Here is a 22793-nt window from a genome sequence, read left to right as displayed (position 1 = left end):
TGTTCAGGGACTCCTGTTTTGTATCCAGCTTGTATTTTTTTTCTCCTATGTATAACTTAACTATATTTGTTGTCTCATGTACCTGCCGTTTCAACTTTTGCATATTTTAAGTGTAACTATGATATCACAAATATCCCATGCTTAATTTTGAGAAAATCTGTTTGTCTTTGCATCAGAGTGTTATTTGCAGCAGTGACTTCAAACACCCAAAAACATCAAAACATAAGTTGAAAATACTTATGAATGTAGTATCCGAGGTATTAGGCAGCACACTAGTCAACTCAGACTTGATTACAGGGTGATATTACGCATACGTTTACTTTTAGGTATTATGTATACACTTAGCTAACAATATAATGTAAAGGTATTCATTAATAAAACAGAGAGATAGAGGTCCAAGTGTGTACCTATAAAGTGTACAAATTCCTGTAACTGGGGCTGTACCTTTTGAAAGCCGACTGCTGTACCCCTCATTTCACTTCACACACTGAAAGCACAATATGGGTCTTCAAGAGGCAGTAAGTACATTGAAGGATAACTGAAGGGTAAACTATTGTCCATCAAAAAGTTTAGCCCCAGTGTCATATATTTGTACTCTTTTAAGTACAAACTGGCACTGCACCTCTATTTTTGTACATGATGTGTATTTTATCACTTTTAATAGGTCTAGATATTGACTTCTATAGGAAGAATTTTCATTTTTTAAACTTTAACTGAAGTGAAATGTGGAGGCTGCTGTTACGTATAAACTGTATTATTCTGGCAAGGCATGGAAGCATTCCTTATTTAGGCACATCTTGTTGGCGTATTTGTCTTTAGCTTTTTCTTCTTGTCCAAACTATCAAGACCAAAGCTAAGTGGGGGTTTTGCAATTGGTGGCAGTCATTATGATAAGTAATGATCAGAAAATACAGGCACTGACCGTTTGATGCACCTGCTCCATTTTGTGGATCTGTGTGAGTGTGTGTGTTCATGCAGAGGGTGATGCAAGGCTTGGATGATCAGGACACTTACCAACACATGTGGGCACAGTGCCGTTCCACTGGGCCAGGGCATTGGGCACGGCCTCACACCTGATGGCGTTGGAGCCATGCAGCGTGTAGCCTGGATTGCATTCAAACAGTACCACCATACTAGTGCCAAAGTCATTCCCTATTCGTTTCCCAAACCGGGGCTCAGGGACCGAGCTACACTGAGAGGCACTTGTTCGGGGGACAGCTGGGGTTAACGAACGTGAGGAGGACAATGAAGAATAAAGAGTGGAGGGTGGGTTTGGTAGGTAGTAAGACAAGAGGAAGAAGGAGAGATGGCAAGACAAAAGAAGCAGAGAGAAATGGTTAAGATCTTGTGAATCTCTCCTCATATCATTAGTCAGTCTTGTGTGTAGTGCCAAGATAAGGTTTATTGTGAACCATCATGCTCAGCCTAGCCATGCTTAGCTACAGCCAATGACTCTCACTCTGATGAGCCCTTTATGTGACGAGTGCAATGCTGAAAATCATTTAAAATATATGAAAGCCATAACATTTATTGCACAAAAATAAGAAAATAAATCATGAAACTGTGTGAGAGAAGCCTTACTTACCTTGGTAAACAAAATGAAATCCTTTTGCTGTGTCTGTTCCATTCGTGGTAAACTTAAGTGTTATCTTGTTTCCAGTACTCAAAGGGAGTGTCTCCCCTGAAATGTAAAAGTAAATGATTCATTATTGGGACTCTTACGATGATGCTGTTAATGAAAACACCCAGGGTTGCACAGATAACCAATGAATTGTAAAGCAAGGGCTCCTTATGACCTTATCGGGTATATTGATTTGGAATTAGAAGGTGTGACGTTCGATGTGATTTAGATTTAATACCTAATGTAGCATTTATCCCTCTCTGTGGGAAAAAGGACTGATTCATTTGTATGTTTTGAAATCATGTCATAGTTTAATCAAGCAGAGTATGACAATTTACGACAGCTGGCTCACTACAGCCGGCTTAATCAGGGTCTCAGGGGTTTATTCAATTGTAATTTTAATGTATTTTGTATGTCATGACTGTGCTTCATTACACCAACCTCTGAGAAATGTGAGAGGGGGAGAAAAAAAATTCTTGGCAGCAGAAAGCTGCAATGTTTAATTTGCCACAGAAGATACTTGTCAAACCTATTAGCTTAGTATCAGAAGTAGAATAATACACGTAGATCAGATCCTGTTGTTGTGTTTTCACCTGAGTGTGATCCATGGATGGAGGAGAGAAGGGGGGAATCTGTTGAGGATCCATCATAGATGTCGACCACATCACTGGTCAAAGTATGAAACACCACAAACTGACCAAACAGTACTGCAAAAGAGAGAGGTACAGGACTCAGAGAACACATGTCAATTCTTTATGACATCAAATTCAGCAAAAAATAGCAAATAAGAATTTATCACATGTTAATTATTAATTTATTACATGTTTCAGGATGAATGTAATTCAATGACAGAATGCCCCCAGAAACACAGGTTAAGGCTGTAATCAGTACAATTAGGATTTTCACTGAATTGAGTGTTGGAGTTCCTTATTGGCTGCAGCTCTTCTCTTCAATTACTGGTAAAAAAAAAAAAACAACTGAATTTGAGGTGTTATATTCAGTCTATCAGATAACCTGATAACCATTTTTAATTCCTACTAAATGTAATTTCAACCAAAAATAGCAAAAAGTCTATGCCGATTTAAAAAAAAAAAAGATGACTAGAAGATGTCTAAATATTTTTTTTTTAATATTTAAAACTGATCAGTGCATGTACTGATATAAACTGCCTTTCTACATTTTTAGTCAGGAGTATTAAAGCATTGATGAAATTTACATTGTAGTGAAAATCTCATTATGTATATTTCATATCTTATATATATGATATTCTTGATCATGAATCAATGGTGACCCTAAAAGAGGAGAGCATATTGTTTGTAAGGGCTTTAAATTAAAATTATATAACAAAGCATTCTAGTTCTGTATTCAGTAGAGGGGTTTTGCAAGTTCATGGAGTTGTTGATTAATTGCAGCCTAAACAGTAGTTGCATGTCACACAGTGATTACTATCATGACTCCGTCTCAAAACAAGATTTTTAGATTTATCATTTATCGAAAATTGAACTACTTCACAGATTCCCGGTGCTGCTGCCATACAAAGGTTCCACAAGACCACATGTCATTGCCAGCAATCTGGCCTGGCTTTCATAGACCAGTTCTCTTCTTATACCAAGGCAAATTTTTTTTTCTTTCCAATCATCCCAAAAATTCAATCATAATTCCATGCTAACATTTATGATTCAAATCATACTATTTTTATTATGACTTATGATGTATAATGGAAAGGTGACTCAAATTTGAACACCATTCTTATACCTAAAATACCCAACTCACCATCTTCCTGTACACAGCTGAAAATGAGTCATAAACATTATGTGTATACACACACACACACACACACACACACTCTCTATCTCTCTCTCGCATACACACACGTACGCACACACACACACACAAACACAGAGTTTCTCTGCAGTAAACCTTTATGAGACATTTTCTCAAATTATAATTAGGACTAGCCAGTTCCTGAATAGAGTAGCCAATTCTTTAATGATATGGGTCTCCTTGGCCTTTGGCTTTCATGCCTGAAAATAACTGTGTTGGCTTTGTTGATATTTGATGATAAAAGAAAATGCATGACTGGAGCAGCAGCCCATTGAACTTGTCTATCGTTTCTCTGTTCTCCTTTTCTCTGCAATATCATGTCTTTCTTCATCAGCTGACAGACGTTGACCAGCTAAACATGTCAGGATTCAGGCTGCTAGCGGCTGAGATGGCCAGCTGGTCCCATCCGAAAATGTCACAGCAGATTTACAAAGAGCCATCACGGGGATAACTGACCACATAGTTAACATGTGAGGTTTAGACTGCAGCCTTTTACATACGGCAGCTGGACACACAAATTCTGTCTCAGAAGATGTTTTACATGTTAATATGTACTTTTTACTCCTGTCTCTCTCGTCTGTTTACTGGAGCAGTTTACATGTGGATGAGACTCGCACTCACATTTATTTAGGATTACTTTCCTTCTCATTGGTTGAAGACTTTATCCTTAAAATGAATCAACGTTAAACATTGTCATAAACAGCCCATTGTTTATATTACACTATACCTGGTAAGAACAGAGTTGTGTGCGGTGACAATCCTTTGAAATTCTCAATTGATTGAATTGAGAAAGTATCTGGCCAATGCTGACTTAATTAAACATAATTAAACTCCAATTTGATGACAAGCCAACACGACCATTATTGTTTGCAACACAAGTCATAATTAAATCTTAAGCTGACTTGGATGCAATGAAGGAAACAGAAATTATCAGAACTTAGAATGAGCAGTGAAATATTTGAATAATTCCCCATGTAGTTGCCTTTAAATGTAATTTGATCTTACATTGGCCATACCTGTTCATTCAAAGGAATAAGTTGGGCATCACATCTTAGGCCATCCAGTGTATTTGGCTCTGTGTGCTTGTGTATGACTGCGAACAGAAATCCACAGAAGGCTCCACACTGCAAGCGCATGTTATATGTACTGCATGAATGTACGGTACATCAAATTCCTTTTCCACCAAATTGTTGCAGGTTCTTGAACCAGTTCAGTTCTGAATTTTCTGAAACTTTTTTCTCTCTAAACAAGCTGGCACAAGTTTTGAGGTGATTAGTTGTGCCATCTACAAAGGGCATTGCCCTATGCACAGTGGAAGTCACCCATCTGTGCAGATGGGATGTAAGATTGATTCATTTCATTGGCTCACACACAGGCGATGCAATACTACTGGGTGGGTATAGTACAGCACATGTCATTTGTGTCATGTGTTCATCACTGACAGGTATCGTCATGCCGTAAGACATCAAAGAGGGAGAGATAGGAGGAGTCATGACATCATCATGATTTACGATAAAAACAAAGTATTGTGCAGTTTGTGCTTCCGAACCTGATTTGGGGTTTGGAGCACATAACCTGTGGTTGAGAAAGCGTAGAAGGATTCAAAATAAGGATTGTATTTTATACAAAACCTTTAGGTAATAGTACTGGTTGGAAATCTACTTTTAATGGGTTATTATGTGTATATATATGTTTTTTTGTCATATGTTACTTTTGTGTTTTTTAACTTATGTAAAGCCTAAAAAAACAAATAAAATGCATATTATTATTATTATTATGATTATTATTATTGTTGTTGTTATATGTGATATTGGTGTACATTTGTTTCATTTCAGGGCAAAATGCAGTCTGGACCATCATCAGGTTTTTTTTTTTTTTCCTTTCTTTTTCACGTGCAGTACAATAATGCAGCACTGATTGATTTAACGTGAATAGGAACCTGGTCGTGATGTAATTGAGTCAACATTGATTAAAGTCTTGAGTTTTGTTAAAAAACAAAAGAACCCTGGATGCTTCCACTCTGGATGAATACAGTACAGGAGGACCTGGTATCGTATGTAAACTAACCGCCTCCTCTGACCTGACCAGTCACTGTTACACTGAGTGTGTTTCCCCAAACACTACATTTCTGAATATTCTAAATACAATTATAGTTATGATGGAAAAAATGTGTTACATAAATGTCAACAGAAAGGAAATAACTCTTTTACAAAAAATATGTTTACTGGTCATCAATTTTTGCCAGAAAAGTAGATAGGATACCCTGCTCTTATTGTAGAGCTCTAGACTCCCAGTTGACAGGGGACTGCTAGTTAGTTTTGCTGCAATGAACTCTTGCAGAGGCGCACGAAGCAAACACCTCAAAGCGCATGAAATACACTTTTCCAAAAGAGTTGATGCAGGCATTGATAAACAGGCTTTGGAAGCTGAGAACACTGAGATGTGACGTGACGCTGCCGTAGTGAATGAAGCAGCAAGTGTAACATAAAAACAACTTGTAATTTTTGACATGTTTAATCCATAGCGAACATGAAGCAAATCCTGACTTCTATTAAGGCAAGTATTTGACTATATAAAAGTCTGCTTCTGTTTCCAACTGCTAGCATTGATTGCAGCTAAGGTAACTTGCAATCAGCTGTCCAGTGGGATCTGGAGCTCCAAAATCACATGGAGTATTATATATTTATCTATTTTTGCTTGTATGGCAATAAAAATGAACAATAAAAGTATTTCCTAAAAAGGTTTAACTTGAGGTGATATATTTGAATTGTGCTGGTGCCATTAGTGGAACAATTAGCCTTGAGCTCTCCACAGCGAATGCAGTCTTGCCATCTGATGCATAGACATCCTGGTTCTACCCAACAAAGATTAACAGTTATGATAAGATTGCAATTCCTTTTTCTGCGTGTGTGTTTCATGGAGTTAAGCTCATTAGTATCCTTGTCATGTTTTTTTCTTTCATCTACATGGACGGCACAATGTAGGCTGGTTTAGAGGAAGGTTATTTAAAAGGATAATAGTTAATTATTAATACAGTCATACAGCTCAAGCAGTGAGATTATTAGTGAAATATATCCCTTTTCTGGTACGTCGGTTTGATCTGTGAGAAACTGCAATTGATTTAATTAAAGAATGTGATAATAATTACAAATTGTGTAAAGAGAAAGAATAAATGTCAAAAAAATGTCCATCAAAGTGGGACAATTTGAAGTGGCGGCAAATCTGCCAAATTCTGTTTTTTCAAATGATCATTTTTACATGTTGTACTATTCACATAACTGGTTGAATGGTTCATTGTTCTTTGAGAAAGTTTGTCATTTGATTTCTCATATCAACTCAGCTGTTATTGTTCCCTGTTATTGTTCCCTGTTATGTGTTTGTTGAGGTCCAACAGTTTACATAATTTGCCTGCAGCTGCACACCAGTGCTTGTTGCGGAAACATTTGTTCAAGGTATTTAATAAGATTATTTTGAATGAATCATTTTATCGAGCTTGAGAGTCCTGCTACTTTTTGTAATGTTGCAAGAAAAAAAATTGTAACAAAAATTGCAGTCAAAGCATCTGATTTGAACTTAGATGTAATACAGTAAGAATAACATGACAATTTTAAAACTAGAGAAAGTAGCTGCTGTAACTGGTGCATGCACACAGGTAAAATGTAATTGGGTATTCTGTGGAGCAGACTTGAAATAGCATACTGCTAAATGAAAGCAAGAGAAGCCTGTTTATCCCCATGAATAGCTTTCACTAATGTGTTAGCTGCATCCACATGCCTTAAGGCAAAATACACAGAAGACCCAGCTGAAAAGCTGTAAAAAAAAAAAAATAAAATTAAAGCTGCAAGCAGCGTTGTTAGGGCCTGAGCCCCCGCGCGGCCTACGGCCGCGTCCTTGACACCGGCCCGAATCCAACGGTGTAATCGGCAAATCCCTAGGCCTTGTAGTTTAGGAGATACGAGCCTCAGTGCGCTGCACAGTGTGAGTGCAGAGCTGAGAGCCGGCCCTTTAAGAGCCCCTCCCTTCTCTGCTCGCTCTCTGCCATCTCTGTCAGAGTGGAGAGCAGAGGAGGATTTGGCAGTTTAACTGTGAAACACAGTCATAACTCTGCATATATGGGTCAAAAGTGGAATGTAAAGACATCAGTGCGTAGAGTTTTTTGTCAGGAATTCAATGGTGTGTTTTCTGAAGGTGTGAGTGTTTTAGTTTAGAAGCTACAAGTGTTTGTTTGAGAGTATGTACATGAGGGCAGAGAAGCTCCAATTGTGGTTTCCATGACTACAGTAAACAAATCTCTGCCATCTCTGTCAGAGCTGAGAGCAGAGCTGCCAGCTGGCCCATTAAGAACCCCTCCCCCGCTGCACTTTCTTTGATCTGTGCTAGAGTGGAGAGAGTGGAGGATTTAGAGAAATGTAGTGTGTAAAAGCTGAATAACTCGGCCTACGTTGGTCGAAAGTAACACAAAATACCATATTTTTGTAGGGATTTTTGTCAGGAATACAGTGATATGTTTTTAAAAGCTGTGCGATGTATGGTATAGACGTGAGAAGCATTTGTTCGAGAGTATGTACCATGAGAGGACACGGCCTCCCCATTGACTTCCATTGTAAGCGTGAAACGTGTCTCCCCGACTTTGACGGCTTATAAAATCCGAACCGAGCGCGTAGTATATTATTCTTACTGAACTTTTAATCAGCACAGTTGGGAGAGTAATGTGTGAAAGTTTGGAAGCCCTGGCATTTACGGTTTAGGAGGAGATAGATTTTGTTCGGGGAGTAAAAAAAGTCCTGATTTTGACAGTTTTGTCCAATTTGTGGACATTCTGTTGGAGATAGGTGAGGGGTCAGAGTGTAAGAATTGTTCGTCTTGATGAGACGAGTCCAACGGTGTTGGTCCCATGTCTGTGGGAGTTTTGTGTGAGGAGTTATAGCGCGCGAAATTAAAAAAAATTATCTTTTTTTTGTGTGGCTCCCTAGGTGGCGCTATAGACTTTTGTGGCGTTTTTGTTTTTGATTAGTGAATGTTGAGACATACCGAACGATTGTGCCGAAATTCAGCGAATTTCATGCATGTTCAGGGGGTCAAATTAGATTATGCGCGTTATGCGCATTATGCGCATATAGCGCGCACTCATTGAGAGCAAGAACAGTATAATACCAGGTTTTGAATGGGTGTGTATGTGAAAACTGGCTCCGGGCCGTCTGGCCCAGTTGCCTCATGGGTGTTGGGGGGGCCTGGGACACTGTTTAGTGTGTGTTTTTAGTGTTTTTAGTGCTGCTAATGTGTTGCTCTGCCGAGCAAACATAATAGGGTCTTCGCCAGAAGTACCTTCTGGCTCAGGCCCTAAAAAAAAAGTAAAACAGGCAATTGGTAAAGGTGAAAAATGGCAGCATATGCTTGTCCATCTGGCTATGAATTATGGAGCGGCTTCCTGTCATTTTCTGTTTGGGGCAGAACAGCTCTCCTTTGTTCTTTAGCATTTAACTATCAGTTTATCTCTGTAAAACCATTACACTCACCACATAACTAAGATGGACGGAGAAAAGGAAAGATACAACTCCTCTGACAAGCACCGTAGGCAATGCTACACCTCCTATCCCAAGAGATGGCCTGGAAAGGCCGCCAACAGACCAACCACACTGAGGACGCAGGCGTGGGCTCACTACTACTTTTATTGTGTGACATGAATGATTGACCACAAACAGGAGGCAGAGAAAAATGACAAAGCAAAACCAAAACAACACAAATGAAAAAAACTGCAAATCCATAATCCACACATGTACACAGGGAAAAAAACATACAGTCACCCTGAGCAGCACATTTAGCCCTGTCCTCTTATCTGCTTAGAAGTGAGAAGGCCTAAATCAGAGCCTGAATAAGAGATGATTTTACCCTGAGGGACAGCTCACTGTTGTGGCATTAGCATACCAACACCATGTGATTTTGAATAGGCTTTCCAACGATGCTTGGACGGTTGGACGGACACACACACACGCACGCGCGCACACACACACACACACACACACACACACACACACTTCTGTCTCTAATCTAAAACTAGCCATCCATGACTCCAATCTGCTTCTTGGCTGTAATCATATCCACATACTAAGTCAATAAATCATTGTAAACTTGTTACCTGATTTATGCAGGACTATGACAAATCTCTTGTCCTCTGGCTCTAGTCACAGCAGAGTATTGAAATGCGCTTGGAAAATGGACGAAATTTCCATGCCTACATCCTCATCTGGAATAATCCCAAGTAGTTAAGTCTCTCAAACTGCATTTCCACATCTCTTTGGGGATCAGCTGCTAATATTAAGGAATGTCTGTATCTCATACCACTATCCCTACTGGGCAGAAATGCAAAAATGTACAATCACAGGTTGATCCTACTTTCATTCTCTTATGATACAAATCTATTTTTCCCATCTTGAAAGCAGTCCTTTCGAATGAAAAATGTGACAAGAGGTACCATTGGTGTTGTCTGACATGGCCTTTCCGGGCAAAGATTTTCTGGGCTGTCTGAATCAATCATGCCACCAAATTGAACAAGCACATATCTGTATATTCAATTAAGTCATTTCCAGAAAATGCTAAATATTCACTTGATATGATGAACTTGTCCAGAAATAAAAGGCCTTTTTTGCAGCGATGATTCCACTTAGACTTCATAAGCAGAAAATAAATGGAAAGCTGGAATTTTTCATTTCGATGCTGTGGTGACATTTTTATCACATCACAGGGATCAGACTAAGACCTGAGAACATCAAATCCCAGATAACATGGCATTGTTGACAAGTCCCATGTTGCACTCAGAGACAAAAACAGAAAAATACCAGGCCTCCTCTATAAGAGAAAACAAGAGTGAAGGACGCAAGAGAGTAGACAACATATCTGATTGGTTTAACGCTATTGCCCTTTGCTATAAACATTGGCTTCAATTTTCAGTTTTCATCCTGCTTCTTTATCATCTCAGTTGGGGATGGAGTCCTCTCCCTATCAGAAACAAGGGCATGAGCTACAGATAGGATCATTACAATACAGCAGAGAAGAGAAATGTCATAATTTTAGAAAGCCTCTTTCAGCCTCTGCTTCTGCTCCCACTGCCATTTGATCGTTCTCCTACAGAATGAATGAACATCATCCACCGAATCACTTGTGTTTTCAGTTGCTTGCGGGCGTAGTTGATGGATTATCTTAAAATTTATGCCAGTAAGGCAGGAAATACCACAAAGCAAAGCTGAGATCTTTTTTTGATATATCTAAGTCTTGCTGGTACAGTATATGAGTTGGGTACACGTAATGAAGTGCTATGAGATACCTTGATACAGAGATACGTTTTGTACAAACAATGTTATTGTTATTGTCATTTGACACTTATAGTGTGCCATATGGGGCAAGCTGGCCTTGTGTGCGACATGTCATAGACGTGCCCTGTATATTTCAGCCATGAGCACTGACAGTATATTGCTGAGACTAAGTTTTATTAAAGATTCAGCAGAAGAATGGTGTAATTGATGTATTGGGGAATGTTACTGCTGTGTGTCATTTCATCTCATTGGTTCAGCATCAGATGGGCTCTATGTTTTAATGCAGCCTCTCTAGAGCACAGCCAAATCTCAGTACGCTTAGGGGGTGCGGCCCGATGTGGACTTCCATGGAGACAGCATTCACACGCACCACAGATGGTCCTATTTCAAGACTAAACAAGTGTTTTTAATGATTAAGGTGCGTTCATGTATTCAAGTCTGAAACTGGAAAAAACAAACAAACATTAATGCTAGGATGATGTTGCATTTTTCTAATTTACAGCTTATAAACAATGTTGTGTGAGCTGTTTCCAGCATGTGAGTGACAACAATAAACAAAGAAACTTTCTTATGTGTGGAATTCATTTCTAACATAATTCCAACACCACTTGGACAGCACCATGAGCACAGTTGTTGCTGTTGTGATGCAACAGTGATCATCTTAAATCAACAACCGGGTGCAAAACAATGCTACTGTTAAACAATAGAGGTGCAGATTCATTTGTTCACATATCATCAAGAAAGAACAGATTACTACCATAGGCATGACAGACTTCTGTAAAAGGACAATCATTTTAAGATTTAGTACGATGAAAAACGTGTTTTTCAGTCAAAGTGCATTTCTGACACAAGATATGTTGGTGTAAAATGACCCCAAATCTTAGAACTGTTGTTGTGAAATGAGCAATTTAACTAATCTGATGTCTATTCCACATTATAACTTCAACCAGAATACAGTCATTCCAGATATCTAGTCTATCACTGGGTTGATATTACATTGTATCACTCTGGGGATTGTTATCATTGAAGAGAAATGATTTGATACTGGTGAGAATTGAGCTATATCAAAAGGCTTTTGTTAAAAAATGTTCATCAAATATTTGTATCAATGTATCTCAATAGCACTTATGATATATATGAACAGTACTTCTTGCAACAGGCTCACGTATGCAAAGTCCTCCCTTCAGTCCAGCCCCTCTTGTGTCATATCTTCTGTATATGAGCCACGGAGACCAACTCCATTGTGTCACATAAACTGGCAAAGTCTTCTCTCTTGAAGTGAGCTTCACAAACAAATCTAATATTAGTTAATATGATTAATTTATATGAATTCCTCTCAAAATGTTTTATCAATTTCTGTACCGTACTTTTGTCTTAAGGAAATATATATCCATTAGAGTTACAGCATCCGCTCACGCTCACACAGCTGGAGACGTCGAACTGGTTTCCTGATCTTAACTGCCAATGGCGTGTAGCCTACATGAGCTCTCCTCAAAACTGTCATCGGCACCCCGTGACAGGGATAGTGGCGATGGATGAGGTAACACTGTGCAGTATAATTCCAGGGTGATACAGTCTAGATATCTAAAATGGCTGAATATCATGCAAATACACATCAAAGTCTTCATTCATCATTTTCACAACAGCTCAAATATTTTGAGTAATTACATACCAACTTGTCTTGTGTTAAAAAATTCAATTAGACTACAAAACTGCACAAGTCTGTAAAGCCTGTGGTCATAATCCTTTTTCTTCTTTGATGATATATTATTAGAAGACTAATCCGCACCACTGTTGTTTATCAGGAGTTTTATGTTTTTATTTCCATTGGTAGACGATAGAAAAACGATTACTGCTGCATCAAAACAACATGATTTTTTCATTCAATAAGTCAGAATGATATGATTGTATTTATACGTAATGTAGCACACTATATATAAACAAGGAGACCATTGCTATTTTCCAACTGCAAAAGAACCTGCTTTTCTTGGAATGTACATCTGACTTTTTAAATAATAAACTACCTAACTGGCTAACTGCTCAGCCATGTTAGATAGCCATGAGAGATATGAAATACATATTGGCATTGGTTTGAACCTTGCGTCTCCTCTTTCACACATTTTAAATATTCAAGACAAACTTCTTCATAGTTTAACACCTCTAAATTATAGAAAAATGTGGAAAAAAATGGCGAAATACCCAATGGTAGGATTATGTATTCATCACTGTAATCCAGGCACAACTGCAGACTCACTCAGCAGTCCATTTAGGTTGTTGCTCATAATATAATATTCACAAGAATATTCCAGGTTTAGAAGTTACTCCTCTGGCTTTGACCTCATTTATGTCATAAGTCCTGACATAGCTATTGCTTTTTCATCATGGTAATTACAATGTTAGAAATGAAAGTATCATAGTATCATTGCTTAAACTTAAATCCAGAAAATTATTATAAAATAAGGCAGAACTGTATTATGTAGGCATAAACTGTCAATCATACATATTACTGGACAGTGGTTTGCTTTGACAAACAAGCTTCCTCTTTTGAATGAGCTCCATTTAAAGGCAGGAGGACCCTGGATGGCACAAGCCCATTTGACACACTGAAATGTTCTACTTGTTAGAGCGAGGCAGACTCCTGGCTTAGTTGCAAGCTGCTACCATGGATTTCTGGCACATCACCGACTTCCACGGTGCATGAAAAAAAAAATCGTAAGAGGTCAAACCTCCAAAATATTGTCAGCTGAAATGTAGAGTTTTACTCAAGGTTAAGTAGTGACTAACATTTCAGTCAGCCAGCTAGCCCAGATAATTATGTAAAAACAAAATAAACACAGCCATAATGTTTAACATCATGGCTCTGACACTAATACTCCCCACAAGGAAACACTGAGCTTAGCACAGCAGGGACTGGCGGAGTGATGATACTCACTTCCCCCTAAAGGGAAAGTAGCTTCAAAGCTTACAGGTGGATGCTGGGGTGGAGGTGAGAAGCTAAATAAGCAGCAGCAATGCTTGTATGAGCTGCATGGCAGCAGACATGCAGCACAAAATGTAAGCTGCTCTGTTACCCTTAGCTGATGATGCTCATGATACAGCTACAACTAGGGTGTGTGTGTGTGTGTGTGTGTGTGTGTGTGTGTGTGTGTGTGTGTGTGTGTGTGTGTATACATGTGTATATATATATATTCCATCTGTTTACGTTTCTGGTAAAAACGCTCTCAGTTTGTGTTAATAACCACTTTCCACAATCTGTTTGAAATTTTAAATTTCCAAGTCAAATCTGTATGGCTATGATGACAGAAGTGAAATGGATGGGAAACAGAAGTTGCTACTGGTATTTGGTCGCTCAGGTTAAATATGACAATGGAACTGGGATGTAACACAACCCATTTTTTGCCCACTGCCACAGCATTAGCTACAAACTGTGCCTGAAGGCAACATATGCACAAAGCCCAGATAAGGTATTAAAAACACTCACAGCACAAGGAACAGCCAAAAGGTAAGGAAAATGGTAGCATCTGTTTGTCCTTCTGGCCATGAATTATGGAAGAGCTACCTGTCGTCTTTGGTTTGTGGCAGCACAGGCCTTCTGAGATTCTGGGGCACTGACAGAATACACAAGCCTCATTTACAGAAACCAGGGGGATTGTATGACAGCACAGACACATATATTTTTAATGACCCATTATCACAGTGAAATTGCATCAGCCCTTTTGGCAGGGTGTGTGTAGCTGCACCTTGGCCCAAACTGCATAAAGTCCATTAGGTGTCTATCTTGAGCAACTCCCCTCTGAGGATTGAAAGCTGTAAGTATTGGTTACTTCAAGAGAGGAGAGAGAAGGAGGAGTACCAGGATATGTAACTGACTTTAACCTGCACTAACTCTATGTTATTTGGTATTCTTTGCTTAATGCTCTAACATCCTTTTTACTTGTTGCCTCTTGCAATGGTCTACACATCTATATCAGATATAGTGCAGGCTATTGCAATGAAAAAATGGCCTAAAGTGCCTAGAATCTCATCATTTTCAGAACCACAACCTTTCAATCCAAGCCAATTACGTCATTTAGTCCTCTCTCTCTCTCTCTCTCTCTCTCTCTCTCTCTCTCTCTCTCTTACTCTCTCACACACACACACACACACACACACACACACACACACACACACACAATATGACGGATGCATACCTATGAGGGCTCACATCAAACATGCATTCCAAGACAAGATGAGACCAAAGAAAGCTTCACAGTTTGTGTTACATATTCACTTTGAGTGTTTAAAAGTGGTCCCCATTATGAGAGCCAATCCACCCTACAAAACCATTGATAAACCAGTACTCAGAACGGACATATTTCAACTACAGTCTTCTTCAACATTGCAAAATGACAAAGTGGCATTAATACGCACATTTAAATGTATGCCAAAGACATACATGTCAAGACTCATGTGGTTACAATGCTGACAGTGTTCATTTGACAAACATTGAAAAATATACATAAAATAAACACTATGTTATGTTGACCTCAAAGGTTTATGCCTAACATATATTTTTTCTTGCTTATTGATAACAATGTTGCGATTATCAGGAGGACTGACAAACTGAGCTGCTGCAAGGAACAGAAGCTGTCAGTGTGCTCCTTGTCTCCATCTGTACGTGCGGGTACAGGTTTGTTTAACAGATAAATTATTCCAAACAATATTTTTCCCATTGTCTAATGGAAGAAGCTATATAAGGAACTCCTTAATGACAAAAGTCTGTGCATCATGTGTGGTTCATGCTGCTTTTTTAATTTTCAGCTCGTGTGTAATCTGAGGCACAAAAATGAGGTGATGATTCATGTGTGGGATGTAGCAAGTCATGGAAAGCAGCTCCAGGCATAATCTTAATCTACAGCAAACATCACTGATGAGTCAAAAATGAGCCAACGGGGTCAACGTTTTTATGATCGCTCTCAGCAGTGCTCCATTTCTCTCACCCTCTCTCTTGTCTGCTGTCTCCTTCATTAGAACTATCTCACTCATTATCACTCACTCCATCTTACTTATTCCCTTTGAGACTTCCACACTGCTGAACCAAGACCCTCTTCCTTGTAGTTGGGCTCCCTCTCAAAGACTCCTATTCTTTTACTCACTCTGTCCATTGTGTCATAGCCAGATTCATGCTGTAATCTGTCAGAGATCCTGTCTAACTTTCTGACACATTCGGTGGCAACCATTATGCATATGCTTTAGTTACTATCATATAGATGCATACAATTAAGTTATAAAGAAACCCAGACGTATAAAACAAATAAAACAGACAAATAAAATGTGTTGTTAAAACAGTTGTGTGATTAACAAGAAGCTTTTGTTTCAGGTGAAGGGGTCTTTATGTTGATAGACATCAAAACTATTGCAGCAAGTGAAAAGGAAGCATTTGGAAACGGACTCAATTTTCAGCTTCAGGCACATAATTGGCTTCTGACAGTTACCTTGATTTTAAAGGGGTAATTTGTAAGAGGATAAACGTTCCTCGGAGGTGACAGTGAGTCACTGCAGCACGAAGGAGCCACGGTTGTACCAGAGAGCTGTGTCTATGAGCAATGGTAATTAACTATCTCTCTATGGAGCACTACACACAGCGAGAGAGACACTATAGGGACATGAGGGAGTAGTGGCCCACAACAGCCACCCTCAGGACCACGCGAATTTTCCGCAGCTTGTACCAGCGATTTCAGTCTTTCAGCCACAAAGTTTGTGGGCACAGATCAGTACTGGAATGTGAATTCCAAAAAAACTCACAATTTTCTGGTCAATTACTGGCAAATTGTATGAGTCAGTGCTAGCTGTTCACATTGGTCACAAATTGAACCTCCAAGGAGATTTTTAGATGCAGAGAAGACTAATCTACATATTTTAAAAAGACTGAATGAAGGGTACTAAAATACACACAACTCCCTTTACACACTATTTATTTTAGAAAATATTATTTCCGGTTTTTGATAAAACTGAAAAAGTTTAATTGTCTTAAGGTTAAAAAAAAGCTGTTGGTATAATTAACAATGAGAAAAGGTGAATTTCAGAGTTCTATGACAGTATATGGTTTAGGAATGAACAAGGTTAATGCTTCTCTTTGTCAATGTAAACAAATGAGGCCTCTACAATTGATTTTCTATATTTCAATTTGACTTAGAAGCTGTCTTCATCTTTGTAAATGCAGTAATGGATCAGACTGTGTCACTATACCAACTTTGGCATCATTTGTACAATATTTCCCTGTAAGAAGTTTTGTGTATGGTATCATCATGGCTTGAAACAGGCCATTATAAAGATGGACAGAGATAGACAGATCATTATAAGCCATCAAACTGGACATATATCCTTCAGAGAAACTGCAAAGAGAGCCAAAGTTTCCATCAGTGTCCACTAAAAAAAACTGAAGGAATCTAGAATAGATCTGGGAGATGTAACTCCACTACACAATCGCATGACAAGTTCTGGGAGGGAGCAGCTACATGATTGGTGGCTCACAGAACAACTGCTTCAAAAAGCTTAACATTATCCAAGTCCTTAAGTGTCAGAGGTCAAGAAGCAGAATGACAGACTGATGAAATGGCTGAAAAAGAGGCTGAAAAACAATCATTTCATTTTGAAGTGCAATTTGGCTTTTTTTTGTCAAAATAACTAAGAAACCAGTTTTTCTCTCTTTAATTTATTTTTAATGTTGGCTGCACATGCACCCGCACACATACACACACACACACACACACACACACACACACACACACACACACACACACACACACACACAAATAAATAATCAGTGTTTTAACTTGTCAACATGTTCTATAATCCAGTTTCTTTCTTCCCACACTGTACCATGTGAGAGGTATGGAACCCACTCAAGACCAGTCCATGAACTAGGTGTTAACAAGCATGAATTCCTGTGGGGCAGTGTATATCTGTATGTTTACAAGTGGTGCCCCAGGCAAAAGTTGAGTGCCATGAATAATTCATTTATTTTAAAAGAAGCAGTATTATTGGGAGAAATACTACCATGACCATTATTTCTGATGGAATAATTAAACAATAAAGGGAAAGACAGATGCACAATGTACAATTATGACATCTGAATGGTTCAAATTAAAATTCATTATGCATAGAATAAATATATGCATGCTCGTATCAAGAATGATGGCTCAAAGATGAATGCAAACTATTTTTACAGACTTTGGTGAGTGCCTTTTAAGCAGTAGTGTCTCCTGCTGCCAGTTCTCTTTTTATTATCATTTTTATGATCCGCAACTGGGATACAGCACATAAATGCAAATTCTTAAAGGAATCAGCTTCTAAATCTGCAAGAATAATACAACAAATTAAAAAGCAAAGTGCAAATATATGGCATTTAGTGTTGCAAAACAACAACAAATTATTGTAATGCTCCATTCAGAATTGGAGTTGATTACATGGTAATACAATATGATGTTGTACAGGTGGATATTTTTTTTAATATGATAGTATGAATTATTTTGGTAAAAAGGGTTGAAATGGTAAAAACACGCAAGCAGGCAGGCGCACACCTACCCTCAGGATTTTATTCAGTCAGGCACACAGAAAGCCTGACAGCTTGGCTGGAATATAATAAATCCATACAAACTCTACTATGATACTACCAAACAAGGTATCTGCCAACCACAAGTATGTGCATCACCTGAACTTTTTAAGATGCCACAGAACTGACAAGCTGTCAGAGATTCTTTTAAAGACTGTGTAAACACATTCTTTCAGACAAGCCTACGGCAAAAAAGGAAAGAAAAAAAAATATACATCTACAGTACCGTATTAAAAAAAAAAACAATATATATAAAAAAAGATTAAATGGCTTGGCTCATGGGTTTTGATAGTGACAGTTGTTAAGTTGTCCAGGAAACAATAATAATTGGACCACAATCAATTCCATGTTTTTTTTCTGGATGCCTGACTAGCGAAATTGAACAATAAATTGAAAACAAGTGCTGAATGCCTCACCAACTTCTTTCCCCTGAAAATACTGACAGCCTTGTCACGTTTATTTCCTAATGTTGAGTGTTGCTTTACTGCTTGAGCCATGTGCACAACAGCAAGAGAAGCAAATGCAAAAATAAACTCCGTCAAAACAAACAGAAAGACCTAGGGAACATGACAAAAACCTTGCACATTGCAATATGCAATCTGGACAACCTTTTCAATGGTGCTCATTATTGCTTAAAATATGACCAGCCCTGTCTAGTTTTGCATTGTTTGTTGCATTTCCAGATCAAATGTAGCTGGGTTCCAAGGACAAAAATGTTTCAAATCTGGTCAGGATTTATTGTAGCTTGCCAAGTATTAAAATCTACTGTGCAAATAAACAAATGATGGAAATATCTGTCACTCACCATGAATATTATTTTTAATCACAATATGTTTGTGAAAAACAAGCTTTCGCTCTGGCATGCAACAGCTGATGGCTGGTTGCCAGTCATGTTCTGCACTGGCACTAAGTTTATCATAATATTCTAATAATTATCATAAAGAGCACATGCTGCAATTAATCATGAGGGCACTGCTTCCAATTCTAAAGCTGTTCTCTTTCCTGGGACCTAACTTTAAGACGATGCTTGCAATATACTTTCATTATTTAAATCCATTTTATCATATATTCCAACCAATATTAAACTACAACCTTGTAACTATACTTTGGAAGCAAAAGGAAATAAATTAACATAATATACTCTCAAGGTATAAAAGCCTTAGGTCACAGGGCCAAAGTCATGAGATGATATTTCCAAATGACCTTTGTGGCCACTTAAACCAGGTGGGCACAATGTCTCAAAGGCTTTCAGTCTGTTATCGGTCATATGAGGGACAGACGAAGACACAAATTTTATATTTTACCTGAGGAGCTTACAAAGTAATACAATTACCTGTGTGCAAGACACAAAAATGTCACAATGCTACCACAATGCCCACAGGCTTGTCTTGGCTGTAACGATGCAACAGCAAAAACAGAATCTCATCCTTTTACTGTTTTATCAAAAGATTAAATCCACAAAAAAACTAACTCAATGCAATATATAATGCTTAGCCTTGTCAATTTTGCTCGTTAATGTAGACAAATTCTAAAAGTTTCGTACTGTATCTTGGTTGCAATATACTGTGTAAAAAGTCAGTGCTTGCAAAGCAAGGTTATATGATAGTATCAATATGAATATAAGAGGTTAGCTGTTTCACTTAAAACCAGAAGTGAATGCCACGTTAGTGCAAGAAATCTAGTGTTCCTCAGCCCCTCTCATCGCCTCTCTGTCCCATCACATCACATCTCATGTGACACTAGGCCTTGAGGGGCTGGACCCCCCAATTTTAATCACATCGTAGACATTTAGGGCTTGGGGGAGTGCATGAGGATGTACTGGGAGACTCTGCCGTCTGCAACCAGCGGGGCTCCCATGCCCTGGGTGCCTCCCCCAATTTTAACTACATTCTAGTCATTCACATCATCACATCTTCATTCCCACGCACAACAAGCACCCTGCACCCATGTTGGGATGGGGGGGCAGCTGGGGCGGGGAGTGGGTCCAGTGCTGCCTCCGTTGTTGACTGCACCATTGCAGGCCTGGGGGCCTGGCCGGTGCTCTTGGGGGGGGGGGGGGTGTCCTGTAGTGGTTGGGCTGGGGTTGGTTGCGGGCCCTGCTGTTGTGCAGTGGATCACTTGCTGGCGGTTTCACTAAGTCTGAGGTGCCCTGGACCGTATCAGCATCTATGGAGTATGGAGGAAGATGAGGGTATGATTGTTTTGTCCGGGGGTGGCGGTCCTGGGCGTGCGTGCCTTTGGCTCACCCTGGCAGGCAGGCTGGGCCTCTCGGGGGAGTGGGGGGTCCTGGCTGGCTGGCTGGTGGTGCCCTATTGCCTGAAGCCCGCCTGCTCTTGGGGGAGGGGGAGAACAGGGGATGGTGGAGGGGATGGGGATTGAGGGTTGGGGGGTATAGCTCTGTACGGGGGCGGTGGGCCTGGTCGTTGTGGTGGGCTGTGGTTTCCCCGCCTGGGTGTGGGGTGTGGGTGGGTGTCGGCCTCGCCGCTGGCAGACCTCTTGGCGGGCTCTGGTCGGGTCTCGGGCCAGAGGGGCCCTATGCCCCTGGGCTCTGCTCATGCTGTGGGGGGGTGCCCGACGGGACCGGGGTCCTCTCTGCCCCGTCTCTCTGTGGGTTGCTTCCGGGTGGGGGTTGCTGCTCCTAAGCTTTCCTATGGGTCCTGGCATGGGTTGGGCCTGTGGCTGTTTCCATGGGGGGAGGGGTGGCCTGGGGCTCCCCATGTCCTGGGGGTTTCTGGGTGCTCTGGTGGTCTGGTCCTGACCTAACTGCTATCCTGGACTGGGGGTGTGATGTCCTGGCCCCCCCACATCGGCTACAGCCAGCTACACACAGCATCCAAGACAAACCGCAGCACACACACATACACACGCGTATACACACATACACACATGTGGCGCACAACTGACCCATAAACACACACTCAGACATTTATCTAAAAATTATATTAAACCAAATAGTAAGCCAGCACTGGAAACTCTGCAACCAATGTTTTTTCCTTCTTTTTTTTCTTTTCTCCTCTCTGTTGTTGTTGTTACTTTTTCTTTGTTTGTTTGTGTGTTAGGTTTTTGTTTTTTTCTGCTATTGCTGTTGTTGTTTTTGTCTCCCCCCCCCCCCTTGTCTTCCCTATCCTGTCCCTGTTCTCTCTTCCTATCCACTCCTGAGCCTCAGTCCGGTAGCTTTATCAATGAACCAATACCATTCCTAATAAAATTAAGCATAAATGGCAATGGGAGGAGTTTATCAGATTCCTCCTATGCAGAGTAAAATTGCTTCAGTACAACAAGGCACCAGGAACATTGATGCTGCTTGCCCCAGCTGGTGAACAGGACAGGTTAAAAAAAAAAGAAGAAAAGAAATCTAGTGTTCAGGTTGCAGAGGCATGTACTCTCAGTAATTTAGAATTCCTTGTAACTTCACAGCAAGCTCCTACAATTTTATTATGCTCTGAAACTCTAGAGTAACTCAATATATATTTCCCTCTTGTCACACTGCAATAGTTTTGTGCATTGTCAATGGGCCTCTCCAATAGCCCGTGTGACTGACATCCCTGGAATAAATATGCAGGCCCAAGTCAGAATGTTGCTTGGTGACTTCCACACTCCATTAAGCTTTTGTGGGATGTTTAAGCAAAGGTTGCATTAGTATACAATATTTATGGAGAAAAAAAAATGGTTTGTCGAATCCATGAGTGTTTGGGAGTTGGCAACAGAGGATGTAAACTGTTGGACTGTATCATCAGATAGGAGATGTGTTTGTGTTTTATTAGCAAGGGAGGTAGGGGCAGCATGGCTCAGAGGTCAAATGTCTGTCTCGCAGTCGAAGGGTCGCTGGTTCAATCCTCACTTCCACCAGTGACCGTGTCAAAGTATCCTTGAGCAAGATTAAGGTCATGTTCACACCAAAAGGTCAGTTTTCTGATTCAAACTAAAGTGAGGGTGATAAATGGTTGCAATTTCTCAACCGGTCCGGTTCGCGTTCACAAAAGCCAAACTCAAACAGTCCAAAAATTGTCACATGGCAGCAAAGCCATTCAGTGATTGCTTATACAGTTAGGGCGGGTGGATGACAAATCCCCCGCAGTTTTTACGAACATAGTCTGCTCATTTTCATGTTGGTGCTGATCTGGACTGCATATAAGCAGACTTTAACGGACCGCGTATATGAACAGCTGGGAAGACTGCAGCAATTACATAATGGATTAATACATGCACGTTGCAGAAGCTGCTCTGCAACGGTCGTATCACAGAAGACAACAGGCAATAATGAAAGCCTACCTCTGTGTTTTTTCCTTTGCCATACAAGCACGACCAGTGTGGTAAGTGGACAATTAAAAGCTCACAATCACATACATGTTAAAATCACAAAGTTGGCTCATCATACAAACAGAATATGACGTGTCAAACACGACGCTTCCTGTGATTGGTGCGGATGGGGTTCACACCAGAA

General features: G+C 39.9%; 1 protein-coding gene across 4 annotated transcripts in view; it reads right to left on the bottom strand.

The window, feature by feature from the left end:
- LOC147253765 (CUB and sushi domain-containing protein 3-like) overlaps nucleotides 1–22793 on the bottom strand; it is a 246750-nt gene that overhangs the window by 104255 nt on the left and 119702 nt on the right. For all 4 annotated transcript variants that reach the window (XM_086219046.1, XM_086219048.1, XM_086219049.1 and 1 more), the window contains exons 32-34: nucleotides 2215–2328; nucleotides 1586–1681; nucleotides 1015–1218 (exon numbers count right to left, since the gene is read on the bottom strand). In XM_086219046.1, the coding sequence (XP_086075172.1) occupies nucleotides 1015–1218; nucleotides 1586–1681; nucleotides 2215–2328 (414 nt within the window). The remainder of the gene's footprint in view (nucleotides 1–1014; nucleotides 1219–1585; nucleotides 1682–2214; nucleotides 2329–22793) is intronic.

This window comes from Aulostomus chinensis, chromosome 11 (assembly GCF_037954235.1).
Source record: "Aulostomus chinensis isolate RoL2024-O1b breed Wild chromosome 11, RoL_Achi_v1.0, whole genome shotgun sequence".
NCBI lineage: Eukaryota > Metazoa > Chordata > Actinopteri > Syngnathiformes > Aulostomidae > Aulostomus > Aulostomus chinensis.
The sequence above is the reverse complement of the archived record's forward strand: the minus strand, read 5'-3'. Positions and strand labels throughout refer to the sequence as shown.